Source organism: Hippocampus guttulatus, chromosome 8, assembly GCF_054856545.1.
Source record: "Hippocampus guttulatus isolate MCC_2025c chromosome 8, RoL_Hgut_1.0, whole genome shotgun sequence".
Lineage (NCBI taxonomy): Eukaryota > Metazoa > Chordata > Actinopteri > Syngnathiformes > Syngnathidae > Hippocampus > Hippocampus guttulatus.
The window spans coordinates 13,601,319-13,618,032 of record NC_141268.1 but is presented as its reverse complement, the minus strand read 5'-3'; the positions used below and the strand labels follow the sequence as shown (position 1 = coordinate 13,618,032).

At 40.9% G+C, this 16,714-nt stretch overlaps 1 protein-coding gene across 2 annotated transcripts; it reads right to left on the bottom strand.

Moving 5' to 3' along the window:
• Positions 1-168: 168 nt before the first annotated feature.
• spryd3 (SPRY domain containing 3) lies at positions 169-16,025 on the bottom strand. 2 transcript variants are annotated; one of them, XM_086117171.1, is made up of 11 exons: positions 15,927-16,025; positions 14,686-14,832; positions 14,459-14,534; positions 8,085-8,209; positions 7,136-7,268; positions 6,867-7,052; positions 5,158-5,307; positions 3,035-3,092; positions 2,385-2,504; positions 2,176-2,297; positions 169-2,088 (listed from the first exon to the last, which is right to left on the bottom strand). In XM_086117171.1, the coding sequence occupies exons 2-11, from the start codon at positions 14,811-14,813 to the stop codon at positions 1,954-1,956; spliced, it is 1,233 nt and encodes a 410-aa protein (XP_085973297.1). In that variant the 5' UTR covers positions 14,814-14,832; positions 15,927-16,025; the 3' UTR covers positions 169-1,953. The 2 variants fall into 2 exon arrangements, with proteins under 2 accessions (XP_085973297.1, XP_085973298.1); XM_086117172.1 differs by lacking the exons at positions 14,686-14,832; positions 15,927-16,025 and adding an exon at positions 10,778-10,906.
• Positions 16,026-16,714: the final 689 nt, after the last annotated feature.

Genomic DNA, 16,714 nt, shown 5'->3' with positions numbered 1-16,714 from the left:
AAATTACCCAATGCTGATTTGAGGAATTTTCATATAATTTACATTTAAGCTTTAATACACAAAAGACTTCACGGCAAAATCAAAATGGCATCCATTCATGTTTTGAATTGTCCACGATGAACCACTCAGTTAGATCCATGCTAACATGAAAGAAAAAGCACAATGGTATAAGATAAGACATTTAATATGTGCAACATATGTACCTAAAAGGCACAAGCTAATATCAAGCTACATTTATATCTCAAATGTCAATAAAATGTACTGTATATTTGGATGTATACAACGTTTTGGTTTTCATTGGATTGCTTCACACAAAAGAGGCATTGCTATATCTGAGGCCCGGGTTGGTTGATTGTTTTGCAATAATCATGAGCTGGGGGTGAAAATGCACAAGAGCACCATTTGTTAAATTTTGTAAAATTATTAAACGTATGAATAAACACACATGAATAAACAGATTACAGTACATGACGCGAGGACAATAAGTATATGTGCGGGCACTTTGGTCAGAATAGTCTACAGTTGGCTGCTTTGTTTTTTTTAACAAATTCATCAGAGTAAAACTTGTAATCCTATGACAACATTCATGGATTCAAACATTTTACAGTGTATGCTGCTTATGCAATTCATGGGAACAGAGCCAAGCTGCAGCACATCCCAAATTCACACCGAGGCTCAATTTTGTGTTTAGTGAATTTAGCATACGTTTGTGGCACAAATGGAGCAGACTGAAAACAAAGGAATAGAATTGATGCCAGGAAGCTAAAAATGTGCTGAAAGAAAGTGCAGGTGAAAGTTAATCCTGAATTCTTAGAAAACCATTGATCCTCCCCTCTCCGCCCGAAAAAGATGCAAGTCAAAGACGGCACGATGCAGAGAACAAATGTGACTTGAATAAATAAAAAGGTGATCCGTTTTGATATTTAAATATACCTGAGAGCAATCAATCATAGCTATGGCTTCATTGTCAAGAACAATTAAACAATTTTTATTTGGACATTAATTATCCTTCCATAAAAGATGTATGTCTTCCCTTTGAGTATAAAAACATCTTGTAATTTGATAAATGCTTGGAAAATGCTGTGTAGTCTGCTAACAAGAACACATGTACGGAGCAAAATTACATTGCCCGGAAAATAATAATAAAGTCAACGAATTGGAGGGAAATAAAGCTATTTTTGCCATAGAAGTCGAGTTAAAGGCCAATATAATATGTTTGGGTATTGTTTCACAAACCATGGTGCTGTGGCACATTAGTTAGATGTTATCATGTTGCAAAAACGTATCCAGATTTTATTCATTTTAAATAATGTATTTTTTTAATCCATCTATGCCAGCAACATACAGTGACAGGTGTATCAATTAATTCCACTGGATGGCAGGAGGTACAATTAACTTGAGTTTCCATCAGTCAACAGAATATAGATTTATACTCAATTTAACCGGCCCAGATTTCACATCAATAAAGTTGTGAGTAAAATTAGACAGGATCATCATGGTTTGGGTTTTTTTGTTTAGTTTTGCTTTTTTTGTTGTTGTGGTATGCTGTGAGAATTTTCTTAAGTAAAAAACATGGGCCTTGGCTGAATAAAAGGCTGGGAAACATTGTGGGGATTGTTTTACATTTTTAGGCCATGAAGTGAAAAAATGACTGCAGTACAGGAGTCTCACCACCGAGTGCCAGTAATGCACCATTTATGGAACGTAAGGCCACTGACTCGAAATAAATGTGGAAATAAATTGATTGTTGCGAATACTGAGCTTGAGCTGCTTCTTTTCAGAAAAAAAAAATCAACGCCACAATGTGTGCTTCCATTAAAACCTCAAGAAATAAACACATGTGGATCATTTGTTTCTTACAGCATGAGAAGGCCACAGTTCCATCCCGACGTGACTTCTACAAGCGTCGTGCCGCAGCCCGTTGATGATGAGGTAAGAGTCCCGCGGAGGTGTTCAGCCACTGAGGGGGTGCAGGTCGACTTTAACTTTCTCCCCGGTGCTCATCATGCCAATAGTGGGGTAGAAGCCTCCGGCAGGTAAGGCCACCTCCCTGCGCCCCACCACCTTTCCATTGCGGGTAAAGAACACCTGTCGCAAAGAGGAGAGGAGAAGAGACAATGAGCACTATTGCACGGAAGGACGTCCCGGCGTTGTGCGGTTTTGGCAGCATCTCACCATGACCTTGGTTCCCTCCAAGTCTTCCCCCTCTTCGTCGTCGTCGTCATTGCTCGCGTATAAGTCATTCTGAACCTCGCTGGGCTGCGGAAACATTTCCAGGTCCCAGTCGTCCGCATCATCTAAACAAATCCGGCAAGAGAAAGACAGACAAATTAAGAAGACGGACATGATGACGTGGCCATAGGATGGATTGTTAAACCACTCGCCTCCATCCTCGTGGCTGAAGTCACGTGGGAACATGATGCCGCAGCCCATGAGGTCTCCTTCGAAGCAACGTGGCCCGAAGGCGTCGCCGACACCGCTGCCCTGAAACAACTTTCCGTCGTCTACAGAAGAAACTTTGGCTTAGCTCCCTGCATCACAATACAAGATGAGTCCAGTTTCTACCACTTAAGGTACACGCATTCTGACAAAGGGGACAAATTAGAGCATGATCTCTCCTTTTGGGATCGTTCAACAAAGGCCTAGGAAGTAGGGCCGCACAGTTTTTTTTTTAAATAATCCAAATGCCATTTCTTTTTTTTCCCCCAGCGGGTCAGCAACTCTGGCTGGATGATGGAGAAAAGACAATGAAAGAGACGGTGAAATGTTTTGGGATGATACTGTGGAACTAGTAGTGTTTGGCATTGTTTAAGGTAAATAAATCTAAGATGTTGTTTTAAATCCACCCGCGTTGTTTTTGAATGAGCACATTTGACGTGATTCCGACTGGATCCAGCTCTTTAGTTCCATACACCTTCATTTACATATCACATGTACACAAATGGCGTTGAGGGCGAAGAAAAGGTGCTGCGTCGTGTTTCCTTAGATCAACAACGGCTAGCTTGGAATGTAAACGACAGCGTCTAACACTCACCCGCATGATATGCTATGGACCCTCTGCTCCATCCTGGATGTCTGTTTTTAGGATAATCCTGTGGGACAAAATGATAAACCTCTGCATCATATTTGCATTTTCATGCATCTAGCATCATCCGCAACAGCGCAAAATAATCTTTTCCCATTCGGGATACAAGCCATTACAGTGCCACATGTGCAAAACCATCATCAAGGAGACGACAAGCTGGGCTGCTGTTCTCTGTGTGTACAATTCCCTAAATAAGTGGCATTCCCTTATGGATATAAACAGCTTGGTTATCCCAGCAGAATGCAGCGTGTCCCAACCTTGATGTGCCATGGCACCCAATTTAACATTAGAAAAAGTTCATGACACACCAAACAATTAATGGAGAACTCACGGGGTCAAATTTGGCCCCTATAAATTCTGCTACTCAAATGCTACCCTCAAATTTGGCCCTAATCCTAAATTAGGATTAAAGCATTAAATATTTGGAAAAACATATATTTTGGTGTTCAGTGAACATATAGCAGTCATTTAATGTAAAAGTCATCGTTTTCCAAAGAAGAAAAGGGTTCTTGGGTTCTCCAGGGTTAAGTAAAAACATCAATGTCCTTAGAATAATGACTTTGTTTTGAAATTATGAACCCGTTTAGTTGAACACAACGCTGATATACAGTAGTTAGAGGAACTCATGACTTTGAGCAATGTTTGAGTGGCAACAGGTGGATCCATTGCACCCGTTGCCATTGAGAGCCTGTCACTGGACATTTGCGGTAACGCTGTACTGCATTTTTAAAATGAGTCCATATTTGATCGAGTGTTGAATTAGGTGACTTGGAGTTTAGCGTGCCCTCTGTGCTCGTGCAAGCTTTCTCCTTCAATTCTTCGTATTGTGCTACAGGGTGAGGTTGTCTTAAGAGTCTTATGAATTTTCCCTTTATGACGACTTTGACCTTGCACAAGAAAGACAGCAGAAGTGAGCGCTCTCTCTCTCTCCCTCTCTCTCTGTGTCTGTGTGTGTAGCCTTCAACCCTTCAAGTTGTGCATTTAACAGGGTGAGGTTGTTTTAAGAGTTATTGCATTTTGTTCCAAATGCTTTTGACATCATCAGCCTTGACTTTCCCTCACTGTGGAAGAACGAGGCCAAAATGCGTTAGAAACGTCACAAGCTTGACCGATTGGACTGGCACACGATGAGATATGTGACCTGCGGAATGGCCATTCTTGTCCTCGTGGGCATTACACGTGAAAAGCTGTAAACGCATGCGCACAGTGAAAACAAAGCCAAATCAGATCAATAGTGAAAGGCAGGTTCTCTGAAGCAAAGATTGATTAGTTTTCCTCCAAAGGGAACATGGAAATAAAACCGTTGTGGAAGGACTGAGCAGAATGTTAGCCAAACAGAAAAAGGTTACCTTTATTTTGTATTGATTATTAGTGCAAAATAAATGGATTTTAAAAAAGAAAAATAAAATTGAAAAACCACAGACGTGCAGGGAAAAACCATTCCGGGAATAACGATGAGGAAAATGACAACTGTATTCTCCGATGTCGCGACCCGCCCACGCGCATCAACGCCAGAGGATTCAGAAGGAGATTAGAGAAGGTGCAAAGTGCAACGAAGATCCTCCGTCTCCCAGGCTGCGAGCAGCGTCGCACACAGCTGGCACAAAGCAAAGTGTGCGTCAGTTAGCCGCCGCCGCAAAGTGAAAACAATGAGCACATGGCAGAACATCTCCAGATCTGAGGCCCACTTCTTCTCAAATGTGTTATTTCAATGACACAATGGCTGGATAATGTGTAAACATTCAACAGGTCTTCTTTCCGTTTCCAGAACGTGAATCATTTCCAATCAAACAACACCTAACTAAGTTTCCCCAATGCGACTGCACTTTCCTCCTTAATGAGGCAGATTAGCATCTAAGTGGAACAACCTGCCTTGGACGGAAACGCAGATGTGAGGGCACAATGAGACAATAGTTATTCTGTTGTTAGCTTTTCCTCCCTCATCCATCATTACGCAGACTGGAAACAGTGAAAACATCTCGAAGGGAGGCTCCAGAGAAATGACCGCAGCACGTAGCGCAACGCTGATTGTCAAACGCTATGACGGCGAAGAGCGGCGAGGCGCCTCGTACCTTGCGTGCCAGGCCCAGGGCGATGTAACACTTCTCCCCGGCGTCTGTGATCTCCAGCTCGTAGTAGTGGAAGCGTGTGTTGAGTGGCCGAAGGGCCTGAGCCAAGCCCACGTCAACAATGCTCTTCCCTTTGCCCGTGTACTCCAGCAGCTGGGGAAACAACACGGTAATGTTAACCCGTCAAACATACACTTGGTTAGATGTCTCAAAACATGTGCGAGGAGAGTTAAGCAAGTTGTCATCGTGCATCGTGGGGGGGGGGGGGGGGGGGGGGGGGCAAACAAAAAAAAAAACAAATGACCATAAATTAATAACTGAGTTATTTAAAAATCTGAACTACCAACAAGCAAGGACAAAATTAAATTCGCACTAATTGAGCTAATACATGTCCTGAACATAGTAAAACTGAAATTTTGAAATGTGGTCCCTACCAAGCACCCGAAACTTGTGAAAATATAATCACATTGGTCAACATATTTTTTTACAAGATTAAAATTTGTTTTTGGTGCTAGCTTTTATCGATCAAACTTACAAACAAAAAGTGAAAATATCTCAAAAACCTCATGTGCGAGGGGAAAAGTAAAGACTTTTTTTATTTTTTAAATCAGCCTCAAAAATACATTAAGGCACACAAAGCAAACTATTCGCTGATGACCACCAGGGTTATAAACTAAGCACAAAGGACATGGACGACAAATCTAAAACAAACATTGCTTCAATGTTATGAAAATTGATGATTGATGTCAAAACAAAGTGAGATGTTGATTTTTTTAAATGATGTCGCTGTACTACAAATAGACAATCAGCAAGCACTTTTACTGTAATACATGAAAACAAGCAGCACCTCACGAGCTTGCAAGTTCAAGCCCAGCAGAACATTTTGTTTTTGGCACCCCCCCCCCCCCCCACACACACCTTTTAACAGGTCTCCTGAGGACTGTACAATGGAATTCAGCTCGCATGTGGTGATGTACAAAAGATTGATGTTAATAATATGATAGGGGGACTCATTTGTAGAAATCAGGTATGAGGAAACGGGTGTTGCAGACAAAGTTATTTGCTGGTGCCTGAGGGTTACTCAGCTGCGAATCCCACTTGCCTCCTATAATTGAGCTCAGATTTAGTGCACCTCAGCATCTGAGTCAGACACCAACACTGCAGTCTGGACGTCTCCGAAATGGGTGGGGATCGTAAAAGGGAGGGAGGTCAATGACCTCTTCAGAATAATTTGATTCCATCATTAAGAATTTGTGAACACTTACTTCTGTATTTGGCATATCTCGCTTAGATTGACTCAGTAATGATTCATATTGTGATTTCAAAAATGGGAATTACATTTGAAATCCCCAGATGTGACAGTGATATGTCACACTGAAAACTAACCACTTTATGTTCCTGAAACTTTATTTATTCAAGGCACAAATTTTATAAATCTCATGGGACACAACCAAGGAAAAATGTCACAAATGGAGCTATTGAATGCTTTCAGAATTGATCGTCACAGCAGAGGACTCGATCATTCAGGGAGATTTCAGCGACGACATCATCGACGTCTAATTATCCCAGCGATTCATCAAATGTATTTTCCATTAAACTGTGTGTCCACAGTGGGATTCAAACCACTGATCATTGAACATTGTATTAGACTGAACGATGGCCTCAGCCACAACAAATCCACACAAAACCTCTTCTGCGCATTCGGTACTTACGGTGCCAGACACTCTAATATCATGGAGGCGGCCCCAGTCATCTTCGTGGCTGTCTACTATCATCAGCCCGTCATCCTCCTCCATTCTCCATTCAGCATGTAAGTCCAGCAGCACTTCTTCCCCCAGCGAATGCATTCCTACAGCAGGGTAGAGAGCTTCGACTGCTGGTACTTCCAAGCTGCCAACCTGGGCACATATTCCCCATTTCTTCACATTCACACAATTGGACGTCAACAAAACACAACAAGTGAACTTGAAAGACTACTTACTTCTTTACCATTCTTGGTAAAAAACACAGTCAACTGTCCATCATCAGAGTCCAGGGATATTCCACAGCCGATTCTGTCCCCTCTGCAGCATTTCGGACCAAACTGTTGACCTACAGTGTTGCCGTTGTACAACCTGCAGTTATATGAGACTTATGAGATATTGGGGCCCGACTGATTAATCGGTCCATATTCGCGGTTTTAATCTCTGCAAAAATCTGCACTTTTTTGGGGCCTATTTTCTTTCCACATTAGCACATCATATATCAAAGGACAATGCATTTAAAAAAATAAAATAAAATCAATTAAAAGTCAAATGTTTAGCCAGTAATTCCTATCTTTAAGCATTAAGGGGCCAAAAAATATGTTATTTTATTCATTATTTTATATATATTGCAGAATAACTCGATAATAATGGCAAAGAGCAGTTAACAGGACAATCAACAATGCATTAAAATGGCTGATTGGCAACTCGGCATTCTGTCAATGGCACAACTCGCCGGAGATTGACGAACAAAAGCATTTTCATTGTTGCGCATGTTGCCAACGAAAGTATGCATGAAATAGTTTTGGCCCCAGGTATTACTCAAAAACTGGTTGGCCAAGTTTTACTTCACACCTGGCCTATAATGTTGCTGTATGTTACGATGGCACGCTAGTGAAGAAAGTGTGCTGCTTATTTCTCTCCGTTCCCACCATTGTGAGACTTTTTAAGGGGAAGTGTGACAGTCGAGTACTCAATTTACATTAATTCACAACTCAGACTAAACCAAATGTGACCTAAAATGTAAAATGCACAATCAACGTCATGTGTACATTTATAGGCTAAAGTTCCGCTATGTTCCCTAAATGCAAGACAGAGAAATTAAGTTAGCTGCAAGTCACACCGATTTTATAAACTCCTTAACATGCTGTGCATACCTTGAAATCAAATAAAAATTGTCACACGTACTTGCCATCATCTGCATGGAAAGCCACGGAATTTGGGAGCCAGCCTGGTTGATGGTCCAGCTTGTAAAGTTGAGGCACTAAACCAACAGCAATCATCCCCCTCACTCCTGTATCGACGATTGTTACCTAGAGGGAGCCACAGTAACAGATCAGTTAGAGTATTACCAGAAGGGTTGCCATGGTAATTTGCACTGGTTCAGAGGCGATTCAAGGAAACGCCTGTCAGCAACTGCATGAGTCATGTCGTGCGTTCCGTTCTACCATCATCTTATGTCTGCATTTGTGTGACCAGTGCAGATGTGCTCAGAGGACATAAGAAGTGACAGATATCATTTTTGTCCATTTCAGGGAAACGTGAGACAAGCTGATACTGACCAAGAAACTGGGCTCCTAAATAAACAAAGGTGAAGCATGAAAATAAGGTCGATATTACCGGTACTCGGTAAAATGCCTTTGGTGTCATCAGAATCACTCAGTCATTGTAGTTAAATGACACTGACTCAAACATGTTTTACATGGTTTTACAATGTACATGAGTCTGTTTTTATACCCATATTGAACATTTCGTACGTGTCCCTTAAATCGCTGCATGTCTTGTCATTCAGGGGTAGCTAGCTGCCCCTTTAAGAAACCAGCATTTTGTCTTTCTTCAAAGGAGGCTAAAATAAATATTTTACATGTTTCGTAAGTTTCCTATTATGGGTCCAGGTGGATATTGTCAAACTGAACATGCCCACTCGGTCCAAGTCAAATATCAGTTGAAATAAAAGCCTCTTAGAAATGTGAAATATAATTGTTGAACAGTCAGTCCGCAGTAGTGAAGGTCCACATAATGTGCTCAGTAAACGTCAACATTAGCCAAAAATGTCCACCATGCCAGCAGGTTCACATATTTTCCTTTTTGCAGGCACGTCGTCTGCTTGCCGCAAATTTGTACGAATAAAAAAATGGGCATTTCAAACAGCTTAGCCTCTACTTAATACAATGAATATGAAGTTCAATGGAAAACCTCATTTTTTGGGTGAAATGGAGACATCCAAGAGACATATCTAGGAATATTCTCCAACTTCAAGAAAGTGGAAGTCGACACAATTTTTATTGATACTGACTCAATTGATCAGAGCAGCAAGTGCAAAATCCTAACATGCCCTCACACAATGCATTTTCCATTCTATTTTTTTTCCCAGCTTGTTGTCTGCGAAACTCACATTGAAACTACTGACTCAGAGTGAGGCTCGAAACCAGTCTGTGCCGTTGTTATCACAACTGAATACTGAGCGTATGACGTGATGATTCCTGAGAAGCCCTACATGGAAGCGTACGAGCCGGAGCATTGCTGGCAGACGAAGGGCAAGCAGAAGAGGAAACTTCAACTTCATTCCCATGACCTCAACAGATCCCTCAAAGATCCCTCATGATTGAGAAGGGAATAAATCGTTTTTTTTTTTCATAACTGTCAGATGGCCCATAAATACCGACATCAAATCTATGAGGAGGTCGCGTCGCTGATTAGGCCCCTTCAACCCCACTGACGCAGATAGCCCCTTCCCTCCCTTCTCCACTGTGCCTCCCACATTGTGAGTCATAAGAAAGAAGCACATGTAAGCAGAAAGGTTAAAAGGTGTGGTTACTGTATCACTACACGGTAGAGCGGGCCGCGTGGGTGTGCTTGGCAAGTTTGAACATGGCTTCCTCTGCCACTGCAAGTTAGCATCAAGAGTCCAGTAAATCATGTGTGGTGGAACCTCCAAAGTTGAATCCTCAATAAGGTGAACAACCAAATGTTTCTGGAAACACGTGTGCAGATTGCTTTTTTTGATGTGTCAGGATCCTATTTATGACAAAGGAAAAGAGTCAACCCACAACCAACTGGAGATAAAAGGTAAAAGGAAAAGGTCTGGGCGAACACTGCAATTCGTACATGCCCGTCCGGTGTTCTCAAATAAGATAAGATATCCTTAACTTGTCCCACATTCACAAATGGTGAATACTTTTACTTTTAGTTGTATTTGCTTTCCAACACAACGGTTAACATATCTTTGTTCTTGCATAACAAGTCCACATGTATGATGTTAAAATGTCACCTAACAATAGGCTTTACAGGTTTTAAAATGGCGACAGCTAAAGTAGAGGACAAACTTGGGTGTCAAACAGCCTTAGAACTGATTGTGTTTGACTTTGGAGGCTCCAAAAGTGCACTAAACAAACAAACGCACTAAAACATGGAAACAAGTTACAACTGTGTGCGCAGTAGCACACGAGCCGCGTTGGCCAGCAATCAGCTGCCATGCGCCGTGCAGGCAAGAGCACGTACGGTACTCCTTCCACGAGCTGAATTTGTCACAAACGACACAGCCAAAAAATATCATCTGGATCCAGTCAGAATCTTTCATGCTTCATATTATTCAAATTGACGCAATGAGGAGCTTCTCACTTGATAAACAGCCATGTCAGAAGACATACTCCGTGGTCATAACAAAACAATGTTGGTAAGCTTAAGCGGGATCACATCATCGACCTGTATTAAGCAACTAAAACAATTAAGGAGACTCCTAAAACAATTACAACTTGGAACCTTACAACATATTATTCAAGTCCTTCTCCTAGTTGGAAAGTCAGGGCCTTTCCACATACACAACGTGAGACTTGAACCTCAACGTACCGGGACAAGCGATGGAACAATAATCGACTCACTGATCGTTGGGAATTCAGACTGCATGGAAGTAATTGATGATTCGTCGTGTTTTGTAGAAAGATTCAATGCTTAGATGCTCCCACCAGCATGCTTTACTGTAGGTGGTGGTCTTTCTTGACGAGCAGCGTCTGCTGAACATACGTTTTGGAATTATAGACAGAATGTTCAACCTTGATTTCATTGGACAATAACAAGATGTCCAAACATGCGTGGAAAGGTGTTAGCAGAAGGGGGGGAAAAAAAGAAAAAGGAATCGAAAAAAATCAGGAAAAGCCCTTGTGTGTGTGTGTGTGTGTGTGTGTGTGTGTGTGTGCGTGTGTGTGTGTGTGTGTGTGCGTTTATTTTTACTTTCCCTTTCGGAAACAGTTTTTAAACAATTCAATTGAGTTATAGAGGTTGTATCTCACAATAATGGTGGAAAATGTTAAGAAATCATTTTTCTTGGTCTCAATTTCTTTTTTTGGGGGGGGGGGGTAAGGTCATTGCAAAAGCCTCACAAAAAAAAGCACTTGAACAGGGATGAGTCGACTTTTTGCATCCAATATAAATCTATAGAGAAGGTATGTATATACAGTATACATACATGTGTATATACATACATGCATGTATGCATAGATACATGTATATATAAACTGAAATTGTCCTTGCCTGATATTACTAAACCAAGATGAAGACATTTTTAGATGACAATGATTTTTATTTTTTTGCTTTGTAAATCCATCTGGGGGAAAAAGACAATAAAATGCTTTGGAGGAAGAGATACTTGGAAGGTTATTTGATGAATGTTCAGATCAACAAAACATATGATGTAGTCGGCGCTCACACCCTGACTCAAAAATGTTTTGAGGCCAACAACCAAGATTCCGACATGGCAAGTGAGGCTGAGGTAAGTTGATACTGTGAAACAGAATGTTCTTTCTTTAATGAAGAATTGTTGTACTGTTCTGATCACACTGCTGCTATGGCAACATGCACGCTCATGTTCACGCTCAAGGGCTCCAGGCTTGTCGGTTCATAGTCAGAGTGAACATGTCCACTTGTCAGGTTAAAATTTGTAATTTTGGCAACAGTTTTGAATCTCCAAAATGGATTTGAATGATAACACCTGCATCTGTACAGTTGGACAATTCATTCGCCTCATGGTCAGGAAATTCGAAAATTCAACCAATTCGTGTGGCAAGTCATACCTCTCAAGGTGGAAGAAACAAAGCTTTACACAATCAGGATTTTGGAGCCGATCACGGATCAGTAAGCTAAATAAATAAATATATAAATGAATGAATGAATATCACAGATGTGATTCGAAGATGGACCAATCAATCCAATCTATTTAAAGAACCTGATGGATCGACCTTGGAATGGATTATTTCCATTTTTTCCCCAATGGTAAAAATGAATTCAAAATCCCCCCAAAATAGGTCAACTGCAACTGAAGGGACTGCATGTGACCTTAAATGATGCATGCTTGGTTCTTTTAAAGTGTTTTGTTCTCATAATTATTATGACTCAAGCAGGTGGAGACACACAAGCAATACCCAAGGTCTGCTCTGTGTCGTGGCAAATAAAACTCTGTCCTAAATCTATACAATCTGTAATTGATTTCCATTAAATATTACATTTTATACAGTAGATTTACACACAAGGGAGGGAGGTGAGGGGAACAACTCACTTTACAGAACCTGCACCCATTCACGGAAAAGTAAAAGACAATCATGGACAGGTCATTGTTCATAAAAGTGCATCATTTGGCGAGCTCCCTCATGTGTCGGTCTGGAGGGGAAAATGTGACGGCTTTTGTGGAACACCATAAAAGTCGTGTGGCGTTACATCTCCCACTGCGTACGATTCCAGTCATATCCTCAACTTCTCCGACTGATTCACTGACAGCATTTCCTTGACCCAGACTTGAAATCAAGGCGGTTTTATCAACTTCCAGCGCAAATGGATAGAGACTGCGGGCCAGCAGCGATACAAACAGTAAGTTGTTTTTGCAGAACACACCCCGGAGACACTAATTATGGGCCTAACACCCCATCATGATTGCTGCCAGTTTTTGTTTTGTCGTTTGTCAGAAGAGCACTATAAACAAAGCCATTACATACCTACAGATAGGATTGTTGTCACGATCCCATAATTATGACCCCATATTATTCGACAATACCTGCCAATAAGAGGTCGGCAAACAATAAGTATCAGAAAACGTATATGTTGTAATAAAAGTTCACAGAATATGATTTTTATTTATTTATTTTTTTAACCAGAGTGAATGAATTTGAAAACGCTTACCCTGTGTTTCGATCCCCACCCTTCCTAAGACGATGACGCGGTAGTCCCAGTTCTGGCCTGATTATCTCCTAACATAATCGACAGTAACAATGCTGGATCACTGTGCAGGATGTTCTTTAAGATGGCGGTGATCTGGGCATTCCTTCCCAACCAGAAGTTCTACCATGTTGTCATTTCCCACAAATATCTCCTTTTCTTGCTCTTTACACATAGTTTGCTCTTGTTCTGAGGATGATTATATTCCCCAGAATCGGATTCAGACGGTATGGTAACTATGACACTGTAACTTTTGGAAACTTCCTGTGGAAGCGTTACAAGCACAGACATATCCATATAAAATGGGGCTAACAATTGGGCCCCTGACGGCTGAAGCCAGAAGGCTAATTTGGTAGTTACGTTGCTCGTGTAACTAACAACTTTGGTTTGGTTTTCGCTGAAAATGCTGTCATTGGTGCGTTTTTTTACACTAAGATGCATGTGTGGATTAATGAAAGCCTAACAAAGAACATATTTTACTGTTTCCATTGATCAATTGGCGTATATTATCTCATTATCATGAACGGTGACTTACAGAACATTAGTTTTGCATTTCACAGGAATTATTTTTTCAGATGGGCTTTGCTTCAATTTAATTCTTCATCGTTATGACAACAGCAGACAAATATTTGAGTAGCACTCCGAGATTTACCATATAGGAGAAAATTTATAATCACATTCTTGCCGATGAGATGTGCATGTGGCACTTGTCCCAGATTTATTGGTACAACTGTAGCATTTTCACCACAGAAACATCAGTCTATCCAAGTTCAGCGGTGTGGCAATGCAAGATGGCAGCCAATGGTTTCTCTTCTCTCAACAGCGAGTAAGCGGCATTGTTAGTCCATTCATATACAAGTCCATGGTCACAGCGACACCTCAGGTCTAACCTATAAACTGCAGCAGTGAAGCGGATTTGTGTGGATACAAAGTTCTTGGGAAAAAAACTTGGTATTTCAACCAATATTTTCAGCAAAAACACTTTTTATTTATATTGGATTAGTTTCACCTCAAGGGTAGCACAATGGAAGACTGCTTGGCGCGTCTGCCTCACAGTACAGAGATCAGTTGTTCAATTCTGGGTTATGGCCTTCATGTGTGGAGTTTGCATATTTTCCCCATGTCTCCGTGTGTTATCTCCGGGTACACCGGTTTCCTCCCACATGCCTAAAACATGCCTGGTAGGTTGATTGAAGTGTGACTGTGAGTGAGAAGGGTTGTTTGTCTATGATGTGCCCTGTGATTTGATGCCAATCAGTTCAGGTTTCACCCTGCCTACAGACACCTGGGATAGGCTCCAGCATGCCCACGACCCTTGAGCAAATCACATGATGGATGGATGGATCTGGTTGACTCACCTCAAAATAGCGACTTCTCTTTGACAATGGTCTCGCTGCCACAAAACAGCCAACTTCATCCGAGTTCCCATGGTACCTGCACAGAGAACATAAAAACAAAAAGACACTATTAACTGAACACTTTGTTGTGTGAAATATTATAAATTCAGAGACAAGCAAAAAGTTGCTTTCTTTTATAGTGAAAGTGAAATGTAATACGTGCAGAGGTACACACTCTTTGGCGTTACCTGAGCACATCACCATCCCTCAGCATTCTTTTCAGACGCTCTCGGTACCGCACTGGTCGTACTTCACGAAATTCTCGTATTCGCCTTCTCCAGTTCAAAAAACGATAATGGAGGTTGATGTCGTCCATTTGTTAGAATCATCACAATCTGAAGCCCAAAAAAACACATTGGGTCATTCAAATACTCTATAAACAATCATGACCTGCAACATCTGCACTCCCCATTTTGATTTTGTCCTTTCACGTTCTATACCACTTATTTTGGGAAGGATTGTGGGAACCTGGAGCCTATCCGTGCTGTACTCCTTGGACTAGTTATCAGTCAGCCACAGGGCACATATACAGGCAGACAATCATTGTCATAGAATGGAAACTGAACACACACTGCCTTGGATGGGAAGAACAGGTGAGTGAACTCCTACATCATCAGTGAACTACGCCTCTATTAAACAATTGAAATATCATATATCTGAATATATATTTGCAAACAATATATATGCTCTTCATTTCATAAAAGTATCACCGTGTGAGAGCGATTCCTTTCAACAAAAAAGATTGTATATATGAGGTTAAGTAATCAGAGATGGATGTGATGACACATAATAGCGCTGACAACTCAATTAGAAGACAAGACTAGACTTAAGAAACCTTGCAAATAGGTTCCAAAATCAGACCAAAAAGAGGTAAGCACAGTAGAACATGTTCGTACTTATTACAACAAAGGGTTATCACAGTTCAACAATAACACACTGGGCTTGGTTTGGAAACAACGCCATAAAAGTAAGCTTAATAAAACTTTTTAGGAGTACAGTAATCTAGTTATGTAGTCATAAGACTAAAGCGTGACATGGGATGAAAAGTATTTTATTTTAAACACAACACCACAAACAGGTATTGGAATCGAATAGTGTATTTACTATCCCGCGTTGAAAGTTGAAATCCGCAATCAAATGCTGCTGTACGCCACACAAGTATGGAAAGATTACATTCAAACGATAATTCTTCAGTGATCATTCTAAAACCGTTTGGAATCTGTCCAAAGAGTAAACTGTACAATTCCGACACTTTTATTCACATATTTACGAGGTCACCAAACGCACCACAACATTCACTAAAACGACACGGTTGGCCGGCTAGCTGCTACTCTTTCGCGCTGAGTCGTCAAAAGTACTGACAACCCATCGAAACGTCAATTTGAGCTCAACCTAATTATATTCCCGCTTTCGCATTCTACTTTCTTACTCTCTGACAAGCCGTAACTCGATGTTCTTCACTTTCTTCCGATTTTAGGCAGCTGAAGTCTTTCACTTCGTGTCCACTGTTCAACCGGTGCTACCGGAAGTTCCGCCTCCGCAGCCAATCAGATCACCAGACTAAAGTAACGTACGGGTGAGTATTTTTTTTATGCGCGTGTGCAAGCGCGTTCATGCGCACGTAAATGCACCTGAAGTATAAATCTGTTTATAAGGAAAATGTGAGCAAATCATGATGAAATGGAATGAATTAATGTATGAGCTTTTTGTCACATGGTATGGTATTGAATTATACTGTATATCCTTATTCTTCAAGTGGCACCGATTGTGTGTTTTGTGTGTGTGTGTGCGCGCGCGCGTGCATATAATAATAATAATAATAATAATAATAATACACTTTATTTATGGGCGCCTTTCTAAGAACTCTCTCTCTCTCTCTCTCTCTGAGATAGATAGATAGACAGACAGACAGACAGACAGACAGACAGACAGACAGACAGACAGACAGACAGATAGACAGATAGACAGATAGATAGATAGATAGATAGATATGAAAGTGTCTCACTACTACAAAACTCGCCATTGTGACCACAAAGTACATACAAACTTGATGAACCTATCCAGCACTTTAAAAAACTATTTTAGCTGTAACAAAGTGCTGTACAAAAGATTAAATATAAAACATAATAATAGCAAAATAATAAAATATTATTTTCAAATGTAAATATTCAAGCCTGCAATTGGCTGGTAACCATCTCAAGAGTGTACACGGCCAGC

Coding starts and splice junctions, on each gene's coding strand:
- spryd3 (XM_086117171.1), bottom strand. CDS start 14,813: ATGGACGACATCAACCTCCATTATCGTTTTTTGAACTGGAGAAGGCGA. Junction 2,505..3,034: donor GTCCATAGCATATCATGCGG/GTGAGTGTTAGA, acceptor TTTCTTCTGTAG/ACGACGGAAAGTTGTTTCAG. Junction 2,298..2,384: donor CTTCAGCCACGAGGATGGAG/GCGAGTGGTTTA, acceptor GGATTTGTTTAG/ATGATGCGGACGACTGGGAC.